Source organism: Dreissena polymorpha, chromosome 7, assembly GCF_020536995.1.
Source record: "Dreissena polymorpha isolate Duluth1 chromosome 7, UMN_Dpol_1.0, whole genome shotgun sequence".
NCBI lineage: Eukaryota > Metazoa > Mollusca > Bivalvia > Myida > Dreissenidae > Dreissena > Dreissena polymorpha.
In genome coordinates, this window is record NC_068361.1 from 36,054,056 (window position 1) to 36,076,886 (window position 22,831).

Consider the following 22,831-nt stretch of genomic DNA (forward strand, 5'->3'; position numbering starts at 1 on the left):
AGGCACCCAACTTGCCTGCCCACTCTGTCTGGATACATGGCAGCAGCAGTCAGTGAGCACATCCCTCCCAGAGAGGAACCAACACTGGCGTGTAACTGCAAAGAATGAAAGCATATTATTTAACACTTTACCACTCCGATAGGCACTTTGGAGCATTTATTATCCCTTATAAAATCATATTTAATTAAAGATGTTTTTACTAGATTCAAGTTGCAAAGGCTTCATTTCCAACCCCAAGATACTGATGTGCAGCATACAGCATAAAACCTGAACAGGCAGGCTGTTCTGGTTTTATGCTCGTTGCAAATAGCAATTTTCAATTTGATTCTGAAAAAAAAGGGTTACAAAGCTGTGACAGTATTGCGCGATTTTAAAGAGTCCCATAAAACCCCTATAAAATTGTATTCATAGCTTTCATATTGACCTCACTTGTTTCAAACCACATGCTGTAATTAATAAACACAGGTTCTTATGTGTCTAATAGGAAATAACCAGTAGAAAGAAATTAATGTTTCTGTTGATGTTTTTGGGGAGGTGTAATTACATTACCTTGTTGATGTCATTGTAAGAATAGATCCACCAACGAAGAGAATGATTTGAACAATAATAAACACATGTTTTTGCCTTTGAAGTTGGAATCTCTTATTCCCTAATTACACTAGGAATAAACCTGTTGTTTCACTACAACTCTAAGCATTCCATTTTGCAGGGTAATACAACAAGCGCAAATATTCACTTATTTATCCCTAACTACCATACCATTCTATAAGTTAATGCGAACTAAAATAATCATATCTTTTATGCCTTATTGAGTTTTTTCTTATTTTGGGAATAGCACTGGGCCCTTTGGTACGGGAAAAATCGAGTCATTTTGAATAAAAATGAGAAATTGGTGTTGTTTTTTGCTAACAAATACCTAAAATTTTAAGATTTAAAGGGTTTTCATTTTTATTATTAATTAGGTTCAACTAATACTTTTCTGGAAAGTTGAGATTTCTTTTTTTTAAATTTAGTTTCGAAATCTACAATTGCAATTCAAGGTACCGGTAGTCATTTGGGTGAAAAAAAATTTGATTGGAAATGGTTGACCAAAAAACATAACGTACACGATGAATACCAAGATGATCCAACACCTGGAACTGTGCAGCCACCATGTCGGTGACACTGACCACAGGGAACGTGGTTGCGTATTTCTGAAATGGAACAACATAAAAGCCTCGATTTAGGTAAATGCATGTGCATTTTAATGAATGTACGTATTATATGAAAGACCAAAAAAATCTTACCGGACCTCACAAGATTTTATCGGACCTTGTTTGTCTTTAAGCAAACAATAAAAAAGTATATTTTATATAATTTTTACATATTGTTTTTTTTTTTTGTTGAGCAGTTTTGGGAATAATATCCAACCTCAGAAAATTTTATCGGAAATGTCCAAGGTACGTCTTTAGCATGGGTTGGCATCAAGTGTTGTATTAGATTAGCCTGTTCAGTCACCACAGGCTTATCAAGGATGACACTTTCCCCTTTCATGAAATTAATTTTTTGTATATTAACTCTTTCAGTGCTGGAACCGAATTTTGAAGGCCTTTGCAAACAGTTTGGATCCAGATGAGACGCCACAGAACGTGACGTCTCATCAGGATCCAAACTGTTTGCTATTCTGATAGTATTCTTTGAAAAAAATCAAAGAAAATGCTAATTATAGAAATTCAGCAGACGACATTTTAGCAGAAGACAAATTACCCAGCATGCAAAGGGTTAAAGGAAGTCTTTTCTTATCAATAATCCAGTCTAGATGGAATGTTTAGGTGTAGTCCCTGATGAGCATGTGCAAACTGCAAAGGCTTATCTGGGACAACACTTTAACTCTTTCAGTGCGGGAACCGAATTGTGAAGGCCTTTGCAAACAGTTTGGATCCACATGAGACGCCACAGAACGTGGCGTCTCATCAGGATCCAAACTGTTTGCTATTCTGATAGTATTCTTTGAAAAAAATAGAAGAAAATGCTAATTTTAGAAATTTGGCAGACGACATTTTAGCAGACGACAAATTTCCCTGCATGCCACGGGTTAGGCACATGCATTATGCCCTGTATTTTCTGAACAAGACTCATATGAAGATAACAATGATAATTATATTTTAATATTGGAAAAACATGCGTGTGATATTGTAGTATTGGAAATACTTGCGCCTGAATACCAAAATAAATGCAGTCATTGCTTAAAAAAAATTATTAATATTGTTTACAAAAATATAATAAAAAACAAAAGATTAAGATAGGTTTAAACTTTTAAAAATATGTTTGAAGAACAATAAACAGTGTAAAGGTTGAATTATTTCAGTGTAAGTAATATGTAAGTAGCTTTACCTTTTTTGTCAATGGATTAAAACTGCTTGGACCTCTGAAAGTGGACAGAGATAATTCATATAATAATGCACCCTTTAGTATATATAAGTAATAAACTCTACTTTATGATGACCAATCATATTTTAAAAAGAACTGTATGAAAACCTTGGCTATCTTTACACCATGCTACCATAAAAGCTTAACATTTAAAAACCGAAAAGCATATTTAAAGATATCTTCAGAATCAAAAGATTGTAGGCCCTAAGGGTTGAAATTTCATTAACATGCCAAATATTTCCCAATCATTGTTATTCCTGTTATCTCAGCAGAAAGCAAGTTTTGTTATTTTTATTAGTTTGCTTCTGAATCAACCATATGTAACGCAGATTATTGATAACTTTAATTATTGAATGGCAAAAAAAGTCGAACACTACAACTGATCATTGATATGGATAGCATAATGTCAATGAATGTGTTTACCAAAATCATGTAAATCCTATATAACCCGAAAATTATAAAGCATTGCAACGCGAAACGAATTAATAATTTGGAGAGTTCTGTTGTTGCCGTTATATTTTGTGAAACTACGAGGATTGCTTATATTCAGTATAAAATACATCTGGCATTGTATCCGAAAGGATGGCAGAGTGGTCTTATTGGTAGACTTTTTACTCCAGGACTCCAGGGGTCAGTGGTTCGAGCCCTGCTGAGGGTAACCTTTTTTTCTTTTTTAAATTATATTTTGATTTTTTACTGGAGATTTTTATATCCAATGTTTACAATTATCAATATAAAGCATTTAATGACAAACTTCAAAACATGCCAATATCTGTAAAACAAAAAAGGCCCCTTTAAGTTATTTTGCAAGGTCATTCTATATAAATCATGCGACCAATTGGCTTTGTCCATTTGTTACCCCAGGGTCATGATTTGAACAAAAATTTTAGATGACCACTCTACCATGGTTCCATACCAAATATTTAACGTTTTTTTCATGCTGCTGAAAAATGAAGATTTTTTAAGTTTTGATTTTTTTATCTATTTTTATCTCAGGTAGCTTACATATGCATCAAACTGTAAGGATTTGACCAAATTAAAGGTCACCGATGGATCATTCCTGTGCTGTTTTTGTCAAACTCCACATAGGGGTTTCAGAGATAATGTTGTTTGAAGCAAACTGACTATGAGCAACACACAACGGTATGGACAGCCACCTACCAGCCACCTACCACAATAATGAGATGAATGACCAGACCCTACATACCACAGTAAATGCAATCTCCGGCCTTTTTCTAACATTTTGGAGAAATATTGCCTAGCTTAGTATACAATTGGGAAATTTTTGTTCAGAAGTTTGTCAAATTGGGTAAATAATAGGGATGGCAACGAATACCGATTTTGATATTCGAATATTCGGTCATCCTTCCGAACGAATATTCGGATATTCGGTCAACATCTGTTTGAAAAAAAGTCAACTTTGTTTACCGTACCATTACTCCATGAATTATACTTTCGTTTTTACTGGAAGTGCACCGGAAGTGACTTAATATTGACACAGCGTTGCCGTCGATAATTCGAAGCTGATTTTGTTGATTACTTTTTATTGTTAAAATTGAATGACAAAAACAGTTTTTAAACTATTAACATTGTACATCAACAATAGAACGAGAAACATAATATTACATGACGACAAAATAATTACATGACAAAACAGAACTTAAACAAATTATGTACATAGCCACAACACTCTTTGAACCTGTTTTACAGACTTAACAGTCAGTCTTTTAAAGTTGCCACGTTTAATAGTCACTTGGATCGGCGACTTCTTATCGGATGATGTCGTGAAATACTTCCAAGCAGCGGAAGGAGTAGGTGGCATTTTGATTGGACAGAGATTTACTTTATGCGTGTAGCAATTATAATATTTTCAATTAAATGAGTGCGAACTACCAAAAACATTTCTTTAAGTATAATACCTGATTGAATATTGAGTAATTAATTAAAGTTTGGACCATACGATACGCAAATACTCATTAGAGGTTGAGAAAATTATTTTCTAAAAGCTTTTTTGATTGGACAATGTGATTATAACCATACGATCTTTTTTGTTTTTCACACAAAGCAGGCTCTTCCTTAACTCATTTAATCTTTGATCATTTTAAATGTAATTCGAGTTATTAGATCAAGGCGAGTCGGTGGTTTAATTGCCATACGGTCTTATTTGTTTTTTACACCAAGTTGGCTTTTCCTTTACTCATTTATTCTTTGATGATTTTAAATGTAATTCGAGTCATTGGATCAAGTGCAGGTCGGTGTTTTGATTGCCGACGCGATTTGCACCTATTATAATTTTAACACAAAGTGTCTGTCTTTGTTAGGCAATTAGCGGGATTTATGACCGGTATACTGTCATCACCATAGCGACGCATTATCGCGCTTAGCAGGAATAAACATTAGGACACGAGGAACAACTTTTTTACAATGTTTGAAGCAAATTTCACGAATACAAAGTCATGAAATTACTCGATTTTTTTTTTTTTTGTCTTCCGAATATTCGATTCGGAAAACTGTATCCGAATATTCGGTCTGGGACCGAATATTCGGATATTCGGATATTCGTTGACATCCCTAGTAAATAAACAAGAAACCGTCGGAGACGGGTGATGCTCCCCAAAGGTTTTTTTTTGTCACAATATTGCACTATATATTCAGATAAAAGGAAACGTCTTGAGGGACTTAACTTTGGACAAAATAATATGATGGATGGTTTAGCAACTTAACAATTTCAAAGGTCCATAACTCTCTAAATAAATCATCTAACCAGAACCCACAAATAACATGCGCATCTCCTCAAGGTAGTTAAGCTTCCCATAAAGCTTCATTGAATTCCAGTCAGTAGTTGGGGAGAAATAGCCCGGACAAGAATTGCACTATATATGTACAGTTAATTGAAAATTTTAAAGGGCCATAACTCTGTGAAAAATCATCCGACCAGAACCGGCTGATATTATGCACATCTCCTCTTGGTAGTGAAGCTTCCTGTAAAGTTTAATTGCATTCCGGCCATTAGTTGCTGAGAAATAGCCCCGACAAAAATTGTGCACGGATGGACGGATACAGGCACGGACAGACGAAGCAACGACTATATGCTCCCCTAAAAAATTTTGGGGGAGCATAATAAATACCATACTTTCCATTAATACAACTTCAGATTTGAAATGAATTTTTTTCTCATGAGCAGTAATTTATTTATATGACTTTCAAGAAATTACATTATAAAACTTTATTATTAAATGCAATCAGTATTTCTCATGCTATTTTTGAAAGAATTTCAGAATTTTTCAATTATAATAAATTAATAAAACAAGAGATGTGTTTGTCAGAAACACAATGCCCCCTTCTGCGCCGCTTTGAAGCCATATATTTGACCTTTGACCTTGAAGAATGACCTTGACCTTTCATCACTCAAAATGTGCAGCGCCATGAGATACACATGCATGCCAAACATCAAGTTGCTATCTTAGAAGTTATGAGCATTTTTCGTAACCTAAATGCGAAACCTAAATGCAAAGTGTGACGGAAAGACAGACAGACGGATCACTATATGCCCTCCTTCGGGGGCATAAAAATAAGTCTAATTTTGCTTTGGGCAATGGTCTGCTATAACCCTATCCCCTTGATATAAGAAGAAAATTTCTTGCACCGACTACATTTATGTATAATACGCAGTGAATAAAGAGTTTTTAACAAGTGTTTATGGAGTCGTAAAATAGTGTTTTTTAAGTTTCTAGTTGAATAAACATCATTTAGGTTCATATGCCAGTTTTAGATCCATTAAATCAAATTTTATGGACAGGGACTTGTTACAACATAATCAAGCAATGATTAACAGGATATAGAACACTTCAGAGTTTATAGATTGTATAACTGATTTTTGTAAAACAAACAGGATATAGAGATGAAAAAAAACCATTTGCAATCCTGAGGATCTTTTTGAAGTATGCAAAACTTGTGCTCAGGCATTTAAAATTACTTTAAAAATCAAATTCAAACAGAGAAAATAAATTAAATTTACACGATATATTTTACATATTTAACATACATGTATAACTTGACATAACGAAAAAAAATTACTATGTAAATCATTAGAAATCAGCTTGAAAGGACTCCGTCATGGATATCCTGATGGAAAATGTGTTTAAAAATATCCTCATAGCGTGCCAGAAAAGACAAAATATTGTCTAAATTTGTTCGAAAAAAAAATCAACTCTTGACTTGTTATACTTATTAACAAAGACATTAAAAAACAAGCAAATTCGTAGAATTGATATCCCCCGCCAATATGCTTCTGGACACAAAAGCATTATATTTGACACTCAAAAAAGCATTGTTTCAAGATACAAAGGGCTATAACTCTGTTATTAACAGATGATGTACAATGCCACTTGGCTTGCATCATCCTCTTATTTATATATATACTCATACCAAGTTTCAATGAAATCCGCCAAAGCACTTCCAAGATATGGCTCCGGACACACACAAAAAGCATTTTTTGAAGATACAAAGGGCCATAACTATGTTATTAACTGATGGCGTACAATGCCATATGGCGTGCATCATCCTCTTATCCATATACATACTCATACCAAATTTCAATGAAATCTGCCAAAGCACTTCCAAGATATGGCTCCGGATGGACGGAAGGACGGACGGACAACGCCAAAACAATATCCCTACGCTTATGGCGAGGGATAAAAAAAAACAGAACAATCTCAACTTTATAGTATCATGTTAAAGGGACTTGTTCAAAGATTTTTGTATTAAAAAGAACAATTCATTGAATGAGTTTACTGACACATCTGCAAACATTAAATGACTTTACTGACATATCTGTAAACACTCAATGACTTTACTGACACATCTGTCAACACTAAATGACTTTACTGACATATCTGTAAACACTAAATGACTTTACTGACACATCTGTAAACATTAAATGAGTTTACTGACATATCTGTAAACATTAAATTAGTTAACTGAAACATCTGTAAACATTAAATGAGTTTACTGACACATCTGTAAACATTAAATGACTTTACTGACACATCTGTAAACATTAAATGAGTTTACTGACACATCTGTAAACATTAAATGAGTTTACTGACACATCTGTAGACATTAAATGAGTTTACTGACACATCTGTAAACATTAAATGAGTTTACTGACACATCTGTAAACATTATATGAGTTTACTGACATATCTGTTACTTACTAACAACCAGGAAAAAATAACATTTTAAAATATGCCAAAACCTCTTGTAACAAAAGTGGACATTATATCACTACAACACACATGCTTTTGAATTTTTGATGATTGTTTATTAAACATTAAGTTGGTAATACATGTTTTTGTTAAGTTATCGATAAAAAGTGTTTTGAACCCTTTTATTATTTTTCTGATTTTCATTGATAATTATCCAGAGATGAACATTATATTTTTAGTATTTTTGATAGTCAGGGCTGTTGTTTTGCTTGTTTAACGATAATTTTTAGATTTGTGAATGTATGAGATTTTTTTATAAGGTCATTTTTCATAACCATTCCATTTCAACAATTCCCTTTAATGTTACCATAGATGTGTAAAAAAAAGCATGATTAATAGCGTATGTGTATCTAGTGGAAATGGTGATTATAATATTTTTATAAAATATTTGATAATTTTGGTAATAATCTCATTTTTCATTGTTTTATTTATCACAACTGCATTTTTCAGGCAGAATATTCATTATAACAACTACATTTATTCAGCAGTTAAGCACAAGCTCATCACCTTGATTTTTCATTGAACCAAAATCACTTTAAACAAAGATTATTCCAAAACCTAGAAAAAATCAAAGTACAACAAAAATTTAATTCATGTCACAATAACATGCAAAACCGTTTATCAACTTTCAGATGTTATATTTGCCTTGGCCTCAGTCCAAATGTAAACTGGTTGTTTACAAATAACATAAAAACATCTTGCTAGAAAGGGTTAAATTCAAAACTGGGGTTCAGGTTTAGGAATGTCAATTCATGATAACATTTACCCAGGGGTTTATTATATAAGTGAATGAATAGAGTCCTATTACTCAAGTAAAAATTTGAAATCAGAGTTAAATTAATGAATTTGATACTAAAAAAGTATTGAACAATTGTAATAACTAAGGCCTAAATTAAAATTCAGTTTGTTTGCCCTTTACCGACCGACCCACTTTTTATCCCCCCCCAAAAAAATTTTTATTTCGATTTCTGAAAACGTATTTTTTTGCCCGTATTTTTAGCCGATCATAAAAGAGCCAACTGCAATATTAATTTGTGCGCGTATTATCCCTGTCCATACTTATCGCCCCTGACTGATCTAGGTTGCTTAGATAGTTGGAATTTCATATGCTGATTGAGCTTGTCGAGTCGTCGCCGAATGACAACTGAATTACGTTTTGGTTTGCGAATGTAACCAAATATATACGATTTTAAGTTGCTATCCAGTATCCACGCATCTCTCTATATATTGTTTAAGTTTGTGCAAGTTTAATATGCATATGGAGGGATATTAACTAAACATTGTCTTCATGGTAAGAAGACATCAAAGCAGCACTTTATAATATAAAAATGCTGTCAAACATGAACTTAAAAGCAATTTTAATTCTGTTACATATAATCATATTTATAATGCTCAATGTTTCCCAATTTTATGGTTTATCACGCTATTTTTCCCAATTCCATTGTTAATCGCGCTAATTTTCCCAATTCAAACGGCACAGGCTGTAAAAAATAAAAGCAAAAAGAAAATATTATATGCAAGAAAACAGCAAACAAGATATGGTTAAGCTACATGTACATAGGGCTTCGTACACTGCAACAGTGCTTTAATAACAGTGTTTTAAATATTCATAGACTATAAGGGTATTAAAAATATAATTTCTCAAATAAAATAAAATAATTTTCCTACGTACCAACCCACCTGTTAAATCTAGGGTCAGTAAAGGGCAAACCAACAATATTTTAAGTGTGGCCTAATATATCTACATTGATTGCCCCTTTTTAAGTGTTATGTGGTGTCTTCCTAGGTACCGTGAGGTCATGGGTTTGATCCCTACTGTGGGAGCATTTTTAGATGTCCCCCCCCCCATAGAAACCAAGCACTGGTTCAAGTCCCAGAAAATGGACTTCAAAGCATTTCAAATACATGTAAGCCATAGGCTTTTGAGTCAATCAAAATAAAATAAATAGTTTTAAACTTAAGTGTGCTGACTTACGATGACCCGTAGCATCCCCCCAATGTGTTGGTGCAGATGACAAAGAATTTGTCAGTGTCAATGGCGCAGCCAGGCCCTACAAACTTCTCCCACCAGCCCGGCGATGTGTTGTCCTGAAATCAAGGCATCAAGAAATCAAGCAGTCACACATCAGACATTCCCTCACCACTTGACAAGAAGAAACAAATGACATTACCTCTAAATATATGAGTCATGTTCTGAGAAAACTGGGCATAATGCCTGTGCATAAAGTGTCGTCCCAGATTAGCCTGTGCAATCTGCACAGGCTAATCAGGGACGACAGTTTCCGCTTTTATGGTATCTTTCGTTTAAAGTAAGCCCCTTTCTACCAAAAATCTTGTTAAGGCGGAGAGTGTTTTCCCTGATTAGCCTGTGCGGACTGCACAGGCTAATCTGGGACGACACTTTACGCACATGCATTATGCCCAGTTTTCTCAAAACGCGGCACATATTGAAGCAAGGGCAAAGGCTCTTGTGTTGTAAACACACATTTTTGATACTATATTAATATTCTATAGTGGAAAAAAGACAAGGGGCCACAATTCTGCCAAAACTTGTTACAGCCAAAATATCTTTCTACAAAATCACTTCACATAAAGGTCATTCAACTGTGCAAGTTTAAGAAAATTTCACACAGAATATTTAATAAATAGCAGTTAAAACTGCTAGTTAAAACACAAAATTTGGAAGTAAACATTTATATTCTTTACTGAAAAACAACAAAACGGACATTATTCTGCTATAACTCGTCGCAGATCATCTACACATTAAGTCATCTAATTTTGAGCAAAATTAACCATTTAGTTACAGGGCTTTTTTTTGCCCGATTTTATAGCCGAAATTCGGCTATGTTCCCAATCCCAAAAAGTATACTTTTTTTTCCAAAATGTGGCAAAAAATTCCCAATTGCCAAAAAAAAAAAAAAAAAATTTTTTTTTTTTTTTTTTTTTAGAAAGAAGTCTTATGTGTATTTTATCTCAATTTTAATTCAATTACATCTAACAAAGTATAATATGATTTTTTCTTTTAATATGAATGATTATAAAGAGTTAAATCAAATTTAGTATTTCCCTAATCAGTGAACTTTTCTTGTGGAAATAAAGGCTAATGAATTTATTTTCCCAATTTCATGAAAATGCCGATAAAATTCCCAATTCCAAAGCCATGGGCTATCTTCCCAAAAAGTGGAAAAAAAAACCTGAGTTACAGAGGAGTTTGTAAACAAAAACTTCATGACATTTGTATGGACTAACGGACAAGACAAGTTCAATGCTAAAATTAATGCCACCAACTCCTTGGGAGTATAACAATAAACAAAAGGCAATTTCTCCAAAAATATTAAAGCAATAGTTATGACTTTTGTGCACTGAACAGTCCCCCCCCCCCATAAGATCTATCCTGGACCGCCAGACAGACAAATGAATCCAGTATACTCCCCTACACCTTTGTTTTGCGGGGCTATAAAGAGCCTGTACATGTACCTGGTACCAGGAATCAAAACATGTATATGTATGCCTATAAACCCTCCACTTGAAGAATTTCATAATTTCAACCCTAAAAATTGAGAATTTCATAATTTCAACCCTCAAAATGAAGAATTTAATAATATCAACCCTCATCATGAAGATAATCATAGTTCTGAATACATACCTCATGACTCTTAGCATGGGAACTGGCAGACAATCCAGCATGTATGACAACAGCGTTGGTTTTGTCTTTGTTGAGCTCACCCCATGTTTCGTACGCAATGACTAGTTCTGGTATGACACCTTTGCTGTATTTGAAATTAAACGGTTGCCCAGAGTTGAATGTTTTGTAGCCTGATATGATTTTGTCATATTGCGGTTCTGGTCCGGTCACTTTACTGAAATTAAGGTTTTACAGTTTATTTTGAAGTTACCCGAAATACAATCGCAAGCAAGTTCTCCATTTAAGCTACAGTTTCTAAAAGTGTATAAAAAAGTTAAGCTCACTTTCTGGTCAAACAAGGGAAGCTTGTCTCCAGGCCCCTAAAGCTCAGTAACTCCTCGGCTTGGAGGTTTGGGACACCCACTTGTGGCAGATCGGGGTATATCACATCATCGTCTGTTTTACCCAGCTGCAGATCTGCTCCGGATGACGTATGGATCTTTTGCAGGCATTTTTGCGTGGAATGTACTGTCTTTTGTTGGTTTAAAATGCTTGAAGATCGTTTTAATAACACTTCAATCACTTTTTTCATTTTTGTTTGTCAATGTGTCATCACAGCGACCTATAAATACACACAGTTATATGATAGCTTGGTAAAGTGGACCTCAGCAAAAATATTATGTTTATTTAAATCACTACCGGTAGTCCACACACACAAAATAGGATGTTAGTTCTAATAAAGGTAAATTATGTTTTGTTTACTGATATCTAATAGGATGCCCAATACAGTTGCCCCAACTACTTCCTAACCAGAAACCGATAGATCTGTATTGTTGGTTAAGGCAGCTTATATAGTTCAAGATCCTAATGTGAGTCATCATACACATAAATAGTTCTCTTGCAAAACTGTTACATTACATGCATATGACAGCAAGTAACAATAACTCTGCTGAGAAAACATTTCATATCTGTTATAAATTTATTAAATGTTTGAAATGATTATTTTTTCCATATTGATACATTATTTTCAAACTTGTCTTTATTAAAAAAATATATTGCTTCATACATAGGTTAACATAAATATGACCTATTTAACAAATTATTCCTACACTAACACTATGAAAAACAAGAATGAAGTCATAGGATTCCAAATATTTTGACTGATGGACAATTTTGTCAACCCTGTTTTTATCAGTCATGGAAGATAAAAACAGAGAGCCACTAAGGTGCCTAATTTGTTCATAATAAATACATTTCATAATGTTTTTGTTAAAACATTGCATGGTGCCAACGGAATATACACTACCTATGCTAGACAAAATTGTAGTACATGTATCTACAGCTAGATTTTGAAAAGGGCACCTTTATGTGTGCCCAGTCATATAAACTGTACTTATTCTGTTAATCAGTTCATGGCATTTGTTAATACATCTTGAGAATGAGGCCGGGTCCCATTGGATTGGGAAAAATAGCATCATTTTGACTTTAATTGGAACATTAAGTGTTTTATTGTTAAAAAAAATACTTTATAATTAAGAAATAATATTTTTCTAGCATGGTTTGTTGTCGAATAACCCACAGTAAGGAGTATAGATGCGTAGGAATTAAATCACGAGTGCGAAGCACGAGTGATTTGATAACACGCATCTATACAACTTACTGTGGGTTACTCGACAACAAACTATCATAGAAAAATATTATTTCGATTCTAACACGATTCTGATTGATTCCAGCTTTAGGACGTGAACTATATTTTTCAATACTCCGCCCTTTTTAGTACAAAGTTCACTATTTAGTGACGTCATTGAATTGTACAAACATATGACGTCATTTTCATTCATAAATATTTTGCAAATGACGTCACTTTCATTGAAAACAACAGTCGTAATGACGTCACGTTTATTGATGCTACTGAAAAGCTGACATGCTATAAATGTATTCTGAATTACGTTTCCTAACAAATAACATTCTTTGTAGACGTGGTTATGCCACTTATCACCAAATATACAATTTATTGTTTCATTACATTTATATACATGCTACATTTATTATATTTCTTTCAGAGCGGGTTTTAGCACGTGCATTTTACTGCAATATGTTCTTTATTTATTCGGAACTATTTTCGAAACATTAAGCTCCGCCCATAAGTTATTGCAGAATAACCCACACTTGATTTCCTTCCTTGTCTATAGAAAACAAGTCGCGTGCCGTGTTAGAATTCATAATAAACTTATTTCAATATTACATATACTAAGGTTTAACTTTCAGAACTGGATAGATGAACAAAATATAGAGACTTGAAAACCAGACCCAAATTTGAATGAAAAAAATCAATGTCATTTGAATATTTCAGTAAAGAGCAGATCAAAGGTTACCAACATTGAACATTTAGTAATAAAAAGATGGGGAAGCAAAATTTTTGCAGCAATCTTCTTTTTTGCTCTAAATCTCTCCATACTAACTCTTCTATTCCTATATTGCAATAATTTGCATTTCAATGGTTGACCCATATACATGTATTGTATCCCCTTACATGTAAATAACAATATTAATATAAATATATATTATAATATCAGGTTAAAGTCTATATAACAATAAAATAAGAACACACTGTAGTCTCGCTGCAGCAAATTCAGAAAGCCTTGAATGCAGTGAAAGTGCCATAGAATACCAATTTCTTCAATTTCATATTGTTTATTCATATTTTGCAGCAATCACAAGAAGCTCAGAAAGATTCTTAAAACGCAATGAAAGAGCTGTTGTCTAATGGACAAGCTCAGTTAGAATAAAGTGTCTGCTTATAACTCGGGTCATTGTTGGCTTGGGTATGCCTTTAATGATCCCCAGGTTCTGTTAAGTGTACTTAAATGTACCCCGGCTTTGCAAAATATACTGAAACTGCACCCAGGAATTCTATTGCTAAATTGGTTGTTGTTGGCTATTTGTTTCATATTAATTATGTTCATATTTATGTCAAAATTCTGTAAAATGGTCTCTATATTATGGAAACTTATAAAGAATGTTGAGGCAGGTTTTGTTAAAAAAGAATTTGGCTTTGTATTCTGTAGCGCTTTTTACGACAAGAGATTTTTGGTGGGAATAAAACTCGAGTACAGTCTAAATGGACCATAAACCGCCTTCCATCATAACTGACGTTTGGACTTCAAGAATTGCACACTGCGATTTTGGGGTTATATTTGTGATACTTTTAGCTGTTTTGGACATACTTGGTGGATTTTCATCAATTAAAAGGTGTTTAATCATAGATGGACGTGTCCTGCTGGCAACCACAACGACATGTGCATTGTTTGATCTTTCATTCTGTTGCATTGTGTTATTCAATAGACCTGTGAAATCATCGTTGGATACCCTTTAGTCCTTTTCTCTTTTAATATATATAAGTACCCCAAAAAATATTCAAGTACCTTAATCCATATACAGACTCCCAGAGCCTTCGATACTTTTTGCTATGGCTACTCTGGGAGTCCATATGCACCCCTTCATAAACATGGGTGCAGTTCAGCGCACGGAATCTGTGCGCTTCACTAAACAGACGTTGTTCGAGACAAATTGAGGAAAATAATGAATAAACTTCATAAACATGTTAAATTTACCTGAATGGCAACCTACGAATGTTATCCTATGCATGCACCCTATAAAAACACGACGATGTTTCAACACACTTTTCTCGCTGGTATTTTTATGTTTTAATTTGAAACAGCGTATTCTGTATCGAATACCACATCGTTATCGACTTTAATAGGCTCCATCACATAACCCGACGTGCAAAATATTGGTGTACTGCGACCTAACCAATATTGGGTCAATATTCCCATATGGCGGATATTTGTACCAAAGAAAAACTAATTCAATAAAAAGCAATTATTTCTTGCTTTAATGGAACCATTTGCCGTGATTTGGATGAGTTTGTGGTTAAGACAGGTAAACTTTAATAAGTTCTTGCAGTTTCAGTGTTCCTTAGCCCTTGCATTATAGAGGATATCCATGAGAGGTAACAATTTTACCCTAACACCGGTTGGAGGCATTCGGACTGCAGCACCGCTTATCGATCGATTGTCAACAAAGGAACAAAGGAATTCGCTAGCGTATTAAGACGGTTATTTGTTCAAATAGTGATAAAATTTGATAGTGTGCTTTTGTTGAGATGTCTAAAAGTCGTGTTCCATACAAAGATGGACTAGATTCTGTGGCAAGGAAGCGCTACGAGGAAAAATTGTCGCTGATAAATGGGTTAGATCCATACGAGGAAAAGGAAGGGTGGTCGGACAAAGAGGATATTTTCCCACCCATTACTCATCCTGACATTTTTTTCTACCTTATCCACACTCCTAGCGTATACACTCAAGAAGATTTGAAGGCTTGGAAATCCTTGGAGGCAATAAATCAGGTGTGCCAAGGATGGGTGAGAGAGAAAAAGGCCCTTGTGAAAGGAGACCATGTTGTTGTCACAGCAAAGGTGGGTTTATTTTTGTGAATGAGTTTCTGCATCATATACAACTCTGTCAGCATTGTCACTTTGCCATAATTTACACAACTCATAATGTATTATTTTATTTCTTACTTAATTCAATAGAAAGTAGATTAAAAATCATGTCAATCATTGGCTACTTAACCATCTTGTTTGATTTGTAACTTATAGATCAGCAAAACTTCCTCCTCATCCTGTGTCAAGGGGATGCGGGCTGTTACCGTATCTTTATTTTTATATATCATCATCTTTTGATAAAACAATTAAACCTGTTTAATTTCTCTGTTTTTAGGTCATGCATTCCCAGAGAATGAGGGAAAAGCCACTTAACCCATGGGTGATTGCGCGGCCAGATGGAGCCATTGCCGGGGCACATTGTGACTGCATGGCTGGACTCGGCGAGGCCTGTACTCATGTAGCAGCACTGCTGTTTTCAGTTGCAACATTTGTCCAAATCAGAGACTCGAAAACTGTCACTGAAAAGACAGCTTACTGGAAGCTGCCTACATCAATGAAGGCTGTTGAGTACAAAGAAGTGTCTGAAATAAACTTTCAATCAGCACGGTCAGCCAAAAAAGAACTGGACTCCATAATTAATGCTGCATGTGTAAGCCAAGTCGCACAGACACCAACTCCGACTAGTAAAGGAACTGTCCCCGAGGCAACCGAAGGACAGTTTTTGAAATTTTGTGAAGGACTGAGCAAATTGGACAGCAAGCCAGTTTTGCTGTCAACAGTGGAGCCCTATGCTGACCAGTATATTCCAAAGACAGTTACAAAAGACTACCCACAGGATCTGTCTGCACTTAGAGACCCCAAGTGGTTTGACAAGGACTACGATTCATTAGTGACACACTGCCAGACAGTCAAAGTTCAATGCTCTGCAGAACAGGCAAAGAATGCTGAGTTAGAGACCAGAGAGCAGTCGGATTCAGCCCTGTGGTACCGCTTTCGTGCTGGACGCATTACAGCTTCCAATGCGAAAGCAGTATGCACAAGTGCAAGTGAGCCATCTGGATCTCTAGTGAAGAGAATTTGCTATCCAGACTTAAATAGTGCTAAAACAAAGGGCATTCCAGCTTTGACATATGGACGTGATAATGAAAAACAAGCCAGACAAATGTTATTTGACATGCTTCAAATTGATCATGAGAATGCCTTAATCTCAGATAGTGGACTGGTCATCAGCGAAGAACTGCCCTTCCTAGGAGCTTCGCCAGATGGCATTTGGTCATGTGACTGTTGTGGGACAGCATGTGTGGAAATAAAATGTCCATTCAAACCCCATACACAAGAGGAACCTATCTCCGAAAAATCCTGCCCCTTTCTTACACTGCGTGATGGAGAACTGACCCTGAAGAAAAACCATCAATATTACTACCAGATTCAGGCTCAGCTAGGTGTGACACAGAATGACTTATGTTTCTTCTTTGTATGGTCAGAAAAAAATGTTCATCTGGAGCAAATAGAATTCGATGAGGATGTGTGGGATGAAATTTGTGTAAAATCGAAGAATTTCTTCGTCCGTGGTGTTTTGCCTGAATTAATTGGAAAGTACTTTTCAAAATTGCCATGCAATAAAAAGCCAGCAAACGACAAAAATGGTCAGCCCAATGACCAATCTTCGAAAATACTTAAACCGGTCAGCACCAATACTTTGGCATCTGGGAAATCCAAAAAAAGAGGTTGCGGAAACAAGGATGATGATGATGATGATGAAAAATTGTACTGTGTGTGCGGACAAGTGGAGTTTGGGCTAATGACCGCATGTGACAATACTGAATGTTCAATGGAATGGTTCCACTGGGGATGTGTGGGCATTGAGAATGAACCCCAAGGAAAATGGTACTGTCCAGAATGCAGGAAATTACCTGCTTTTAAAAGAAAGCGGTGAATTCAAAGTGTTTCTGAGTTGTGAGAGTTAACAAAATAGATTGCACCACTTTTTTATTTTGTCTTAGAGGTTTTATCAGAAATTTAATTATATTTGCCTCACTCTGAAAAAACAGGACCAATTGCATGCGCATAAAGTGTCGTCCCCGACTAGTCTGTTCAGTCATCACAGGCTTATATGGGACAACATTTCGCTTTAAGCATATTTTTCATTTAAAGGAAGGCTCGATATTTATTTAGCAAAATTACAGTCTTGACGGAAAGTGTAGTTCTTTGTTCCTCATTAGCCAGTGTAGATTGCATAGGCTAATCTGAGACGACACTTTACGCACATGCATTAAGACCCGTTTACCCAGAGAATGGCTCATTTGAATATGCTACCATGTGTTGAGTTTTATCAGTGCCATTAAAAACAAATGTTTGTGCAAGTCATTCTATTACTCTGATAAAATTGATAATAAACGCATTGCATAAATATATTTGTGTATTTATTTGTTGTTTCTACTTATAAAATGAGTTGTGTGACAGAAAATATGCCAGTAAAATAATTCTCAGATACACAGTAACTTGTCAGTATGTGAATTAAAATATAGCCAAATTAAAATTGTTTATAAACAAGTTGTTTTCTTCCTTTACTTCATTCAATTGAGCTACAGTTATGTATGATTGAACAAGCTTGAGGTAAAATAACTTAATAGTCTGGCCAAGTTAATTCAAATGATTGATTTGATCTTGGTGATAAATTATTTCAATCGGAACAGATAACAGGATTATTCAAATTAATCAGTGAACAACAAACAACTCCTATTTTGTCAATCATGGTCAATCCATTTTCATCTTTACCCATGATTAGGCGAATAGGGACTGTTCCATTTAATATGGGGTATTTCTGTCTAACTGTCCCAATAATGCGTTCCACATGAATCCTAACATTTGCTAGTTTTCGTGTCGACTCTATATCCGCTGCTGATAGCTGTCGCTGTCCTCTAGTAAAAGCAGGCGTATACACATGTCCACATAATGATCCAACGCTTTCCTTTATATCAAATCCTCTGTCTGCTAATATTAAATCGCCTGGAAGAATTTTATCTAAGAAGCCACAATGTTCTGTGATGTATTTGTCACTTACTCTGCCACCCCATGATTTTGAAAGAAAAGACACACTGCCTGTTGGTGTAATTCCAATTAAGAATTTCACAGTATTGTGGTGTTTGTATGCAGACCATGTTTCAGCACGGGCTTTCACATTTGACGGGTTTTCAATAAAAATCTCAAAGCAGTCTATAATGACGGCGCATTTGGTGCCAAAATGTTTACGGAATTGCATTGGCATAGTTTTTACAAGCGTCTCTCTTTCAGGCCAGTTAATGCATCTCTTCAAGCGATAATACATTACATCTATCATAGAGTTTAACAAGCGTGATACTGTTGGTTGTGAGATATTAAATTCATGCGCAAGAAACAGTACAGATAAATTAAATCTAAACCTAAGTAAGGTCATCATCAAGATCTGGAATTTTGTCAAGCTGTCGGACACTGGAATGAACTCTTTCAGATAGTTAAACAGAACCATCAGTGTTGCAAAGGAGGCTAGACCTGTGAAACAGTTGACTTTCACATCATTTCCCTGAAAAGCCTCCTCTGAGATCTTGCTGCTTACTGAAACTGATTTCAGATAATCAATTTCAGTCCTGAGGGCAGTCAGTTCACTTTGCATGCCTTCCATGTACCTACTGTCTATGTCAGTTTGTGTGCCTTGGGTGGTGGTGCTATCATCACATTGTTGTATGTCGTAGACTTCTTCTGTGTCTAAATCTAGCTTCCTTTTGGTCCTCTGCTGGATTCGGTTGTACCTGCCCAGCTGTGGAGAAATGAAACCAGGATTTGGTGTAGTCACCTTCTGCCCTCCTAGTTTCAGACTTGGTACCCAGTCTGGGTTGTCTTTGTCATGGAGCTCTGCCTTTTTACCTGAAGAACAGTTGTATTTCAAAATTAACTCCACTTTAATAATCTTTCTCGCAAGTAATAATTTTATTTGTAAGACCAACTTGGATCATGGTAGTTGGGAAGATTGAATTTTATATATCAATATTTATTAACTTGTGTACTATTAGCTGTTATATATACAGATGACAAGTTAATTTCTAAAAATAGAATTTGTCACAAGCAAAATATATACTTCGTTCATTATGTCATAATGTGGTGTGATGGTTGCATGTAAAAAAAATCGCATATAATGCAACTACATACCAGTTACGAAGTGTTCAGAACAGATTCTGAGGTTTCCCAGGTTCTTATCGGCGAAGTTTTGGTTGAGTTTTACAAGCCATTGATGCCGTCGCTCTGTGCTCAGTTTCTCAGCTAATGAGCCTTGATTCGTAATAATAGCAGGTAATCTGAAGTATTGTAAGCCTTCCTCTCGGTCTGCTTTGTTTGAGCAGCCATAAACTCCACACTTTAACACCATTATTGTCAAATTTGACAGTTGAATTGGTTAAAAAACGCGTTAAATCGATAGCCTCTGTGTACTTTGTTAAGTGCAACCGGTGCGAGGGTAAAATGACCTAGCCTCCAGCGGTTTCAGCGATTGGCTGATTACGTAATCTGAAATACCTCTATTGATAACATTTTGCACCCATGGACAAGAGAGAGCGCATTGCAACTCTCAGCAACCCATTGGGTTATAAAGCTGAGAGTTGAATTATTGCAACTATCAAGTACCTGTGCACCAACAGTTTTTGCAAAACGAAAGTCGACAACACACAAATCCGTAGTATATTTTCTAAATGCAAGTCAATCTGATTTACATGCGCCATAATATCAGTGTATACTTACCACTATACACCTACCGTCACCGTAATGTCTCGCGATTTTTAGTATTATCATTTTATTTGCAGAAATAGAACAAAATCTGTAACAACATTTTAGTTTGGCCTAGAAATCGCAGCCTTGACCTTGATTAATTTTAAACGAAATTTTAACCACTGTGCTTAAATGAATTTAACATATGGTTGGAATATTAAAAATATCAAATAATTAATTGTGACTAATGTTTATTTTACAAATCTCATACATGCTCGGATATTATAGAAAGAGATGTTTTTTGAATAATATAATAAACTACTTTCGTTCAATAAGATGATATTTTTGAAAAACCCATGTAAACACAAGCACGTGTTAGTATCGTGTCGTCTGCATGAACAAGTGATACTTATTCATTTATTTCGGGGTCAACTACATTCGGTCGTCAACAACGCAGGCCCGTACCCAGGGTGTGGGCCCAGGCACCCGCCCCCCCCCCCAGCTGGCTGTCGAGTTATGATTTTTTTAATAATGGGCCTAATTTAACTTTTTCTCTCATGAAAGTGCCCAAAGTACGCTTTCACTCAATAGAAAGAGCACATGTGTTTTATTGTCCCTGTTAAACAAAGGCATTAGCGCTAATTTACACGCCAGTGGAAATAAGCCCCATGTTTTCTTTTCGCCTTGAACGCAAATCGCCGATCAGTCAATTACGCCTGGTGATCCTGAATGCTTCATCAATCGATGATTGATTTAACGGGTCTTTTGATTGGTCAAGGAAAGAAAATCAGCGAATGATACAGGAGTTCGTAGGTCTGGAAATTGCTGTGAAAAACAAAAAATGTTGGAAGCAATAAGAGAGGTGATGTGGATAATCGTCTTTGTCTAAGTCTATGACACATAACTTCGTCAAAAACAAATGGACCGGAACGAAACTGATACTTCATCTGTAAGTCATGTAGGTAGACTCACACACCAAATATTGGGTCAATATCTTAAAGCTATTTGAAAAAAGGCCGGAAAATGAAATGCCGGACAGACGGACGGACAGTTCGACTGCTATATGCCATCCTACTTGGAGCATAAAAAATCAGCTCTATATTTGAAAGAGTTGCGTAAAAAGACTCCTGCAAACGGTTATTATAGTTCGATTGATCATGGTCGGCTCGGGTACTCTTGAAATGTACTCCGGGTACTCTTGAAATGTACTCCGGGTACTCTTGAAATGTACTCCGGGTACTCTTGAAATGTACTCCGGGTACTCTTGAAATGTACTCCGGGTACTCTTGAAATGTACTCCGGGTACTCTTGAAATGTACTCCGGGTACTCTTGAAATGTACTCCGGGTACTCTTGAAATGTACTCCGGGTACTCTTGAAATGTACTCCGGGTACTCTTGAAATGTACTCCGGGTACACTTGAAATGTACTCCGGGTACTCTTGAAATGTACTCCGGGTACTCTTGAAATGTACTCCGGGTACTCTTGAAATGTACTCCGGGTACTCTTGAAATGTACTCCGGGTACTCTTGAAATGTACTCCGGGTACTCTTGAAATGTACTCCGGGTACTCTTAAGCATACTTAAATGTATCCCGGGACAAATTGAGCGTTATTAAATTTATTATAGAGATTTTTTAAGTCCAAGGCCCACAACTACGCCAAACATTATTGGACCGGAACGAATTTCATACTCCATCTGTAGGTTATGTAGGTAGACTCGCATACCAAAAATCTGCTCAATATCTGAAAGTGTTGCGTAAAAAAAACTCCGGAAAACGGTTATTATAGAGAAAATTCACATCAAATGTCGGAGTTGTAGAGATTGTGATGGTTTATCTGTGTTGTGTTGATGATGGTGAAAGTGAAAATGTGTAGTAGATGATAAAAAATTTATTAGGAATTTATTTTGAAACTTTAGAGGAGGTTAATTGAATTCAAAGAAAAAAATACTATCATAGTTATATGTCAGTCATACTTTATTATACCTTTCTTAATAAAGTTGTTTGATTTTAAAAGTTTGCTTTTCTTCTTCGTCAAACATCATACATTTCTGAAATATAAAGCTTAAAACATTGGTGTGAATTTCACACCAATCTTTAAAGCTTTAGACATCAGAAAGTTGATGATTAACATGTTATATAATTCCATAAATTCATGTCACAAAATAAGTTTTTAAAGCATAAAAAATCACTTTCAAACGTGCCACATTCAAAAAAAAATCGGAAGGGGTTCCGGACCCTCCTCACTTGGGTCCGCCTAGTCAAAATATCCTGCGTACGGCCCTGCAACGGAAAACTATACTACTTTTCGTCCGATTTATTTATTTAAAAAAAACTTGTATGAGT

The 22,831-nt window shown here is 35.4% G+C and overlaps 2 protein-coding genes across 4 annotated transcripts in view; both read right to left on the minus strand.

Moving 5' to 3' along the window:
* Window positions 1–20,646, minus strand: part of LOC127838479 (uncharacterized) — a 33,367-nt gene extending 12,721 nt beyond the window's left edge. The window contains exons 1-7 of one of the 3 annotated variants that reach the window (XM_052366270.1): window positions 20,519–20,646; window positions 11,646–11,923; window positions 11,323–11,536; window positions 9,652–9,764; window positions 2,374–2,407; window positions 1,107–1,193; window positions 16–95 (exon numbers count right to left, since the gene is read on the minus strand). In XM_052366270.1, the coding sequence (XP_052222230.1) occupies window positions 16–95; window positions 1,107–1,193; window positions 2,374–2,407; window positions 9,652–9,764; window positions 11,323–11,536; window positions 11,646–11,893 (776 nt within the window). In that variant the 5' untranslated portion in view covers window positions 11,894–11,923; window positions 20,519–20,646. The other 2 variants (XM_052366272.1, XM_052366271.1) reach the window with 2 other exon arrangements.
* LOC127838477 (uncharacterized) lies at window positions 18,155–20,277 on the minus strand. Its single transcript, XM_052366266.1, has 2 exons — window positions 19,934–20,277; window positions 18,155–19,651 (listed from the first exon to the last, which is right to left on the minus strand). Exons 1-2 carry the CDS (start codon window positions 20,148–20,150, stop codon window positions 18,432–18,434), a joined length of 1,437 nt encoding a protein of 478 aa, XP_052222226.1. The 5' UTR covers window positions 20,151–20,277; the 3' UTR covers window positions 18,155–18,431.
* Window positions 20,647–22,831: the final 2,185 nt, after the last annotated feature.

Excerpts from the sequence above, each read along its gene's own strand:
- LOC127838477 (XM_052366266.1), bottom strand. The coding sequence starts at position 20,150 with ATGGTGTTAAAGTGTGGAGTTTATGGCTGCTCAAACAAAGCAGACCGA. Across the intron at positions 19,652-19,933 it reads TTCTGAACACTTCGTAACTG|GTAAAAAGGCAGAGCTCCAT; the intron begins GTATGTAGTTGC and ends ACTGTTCTTCAG.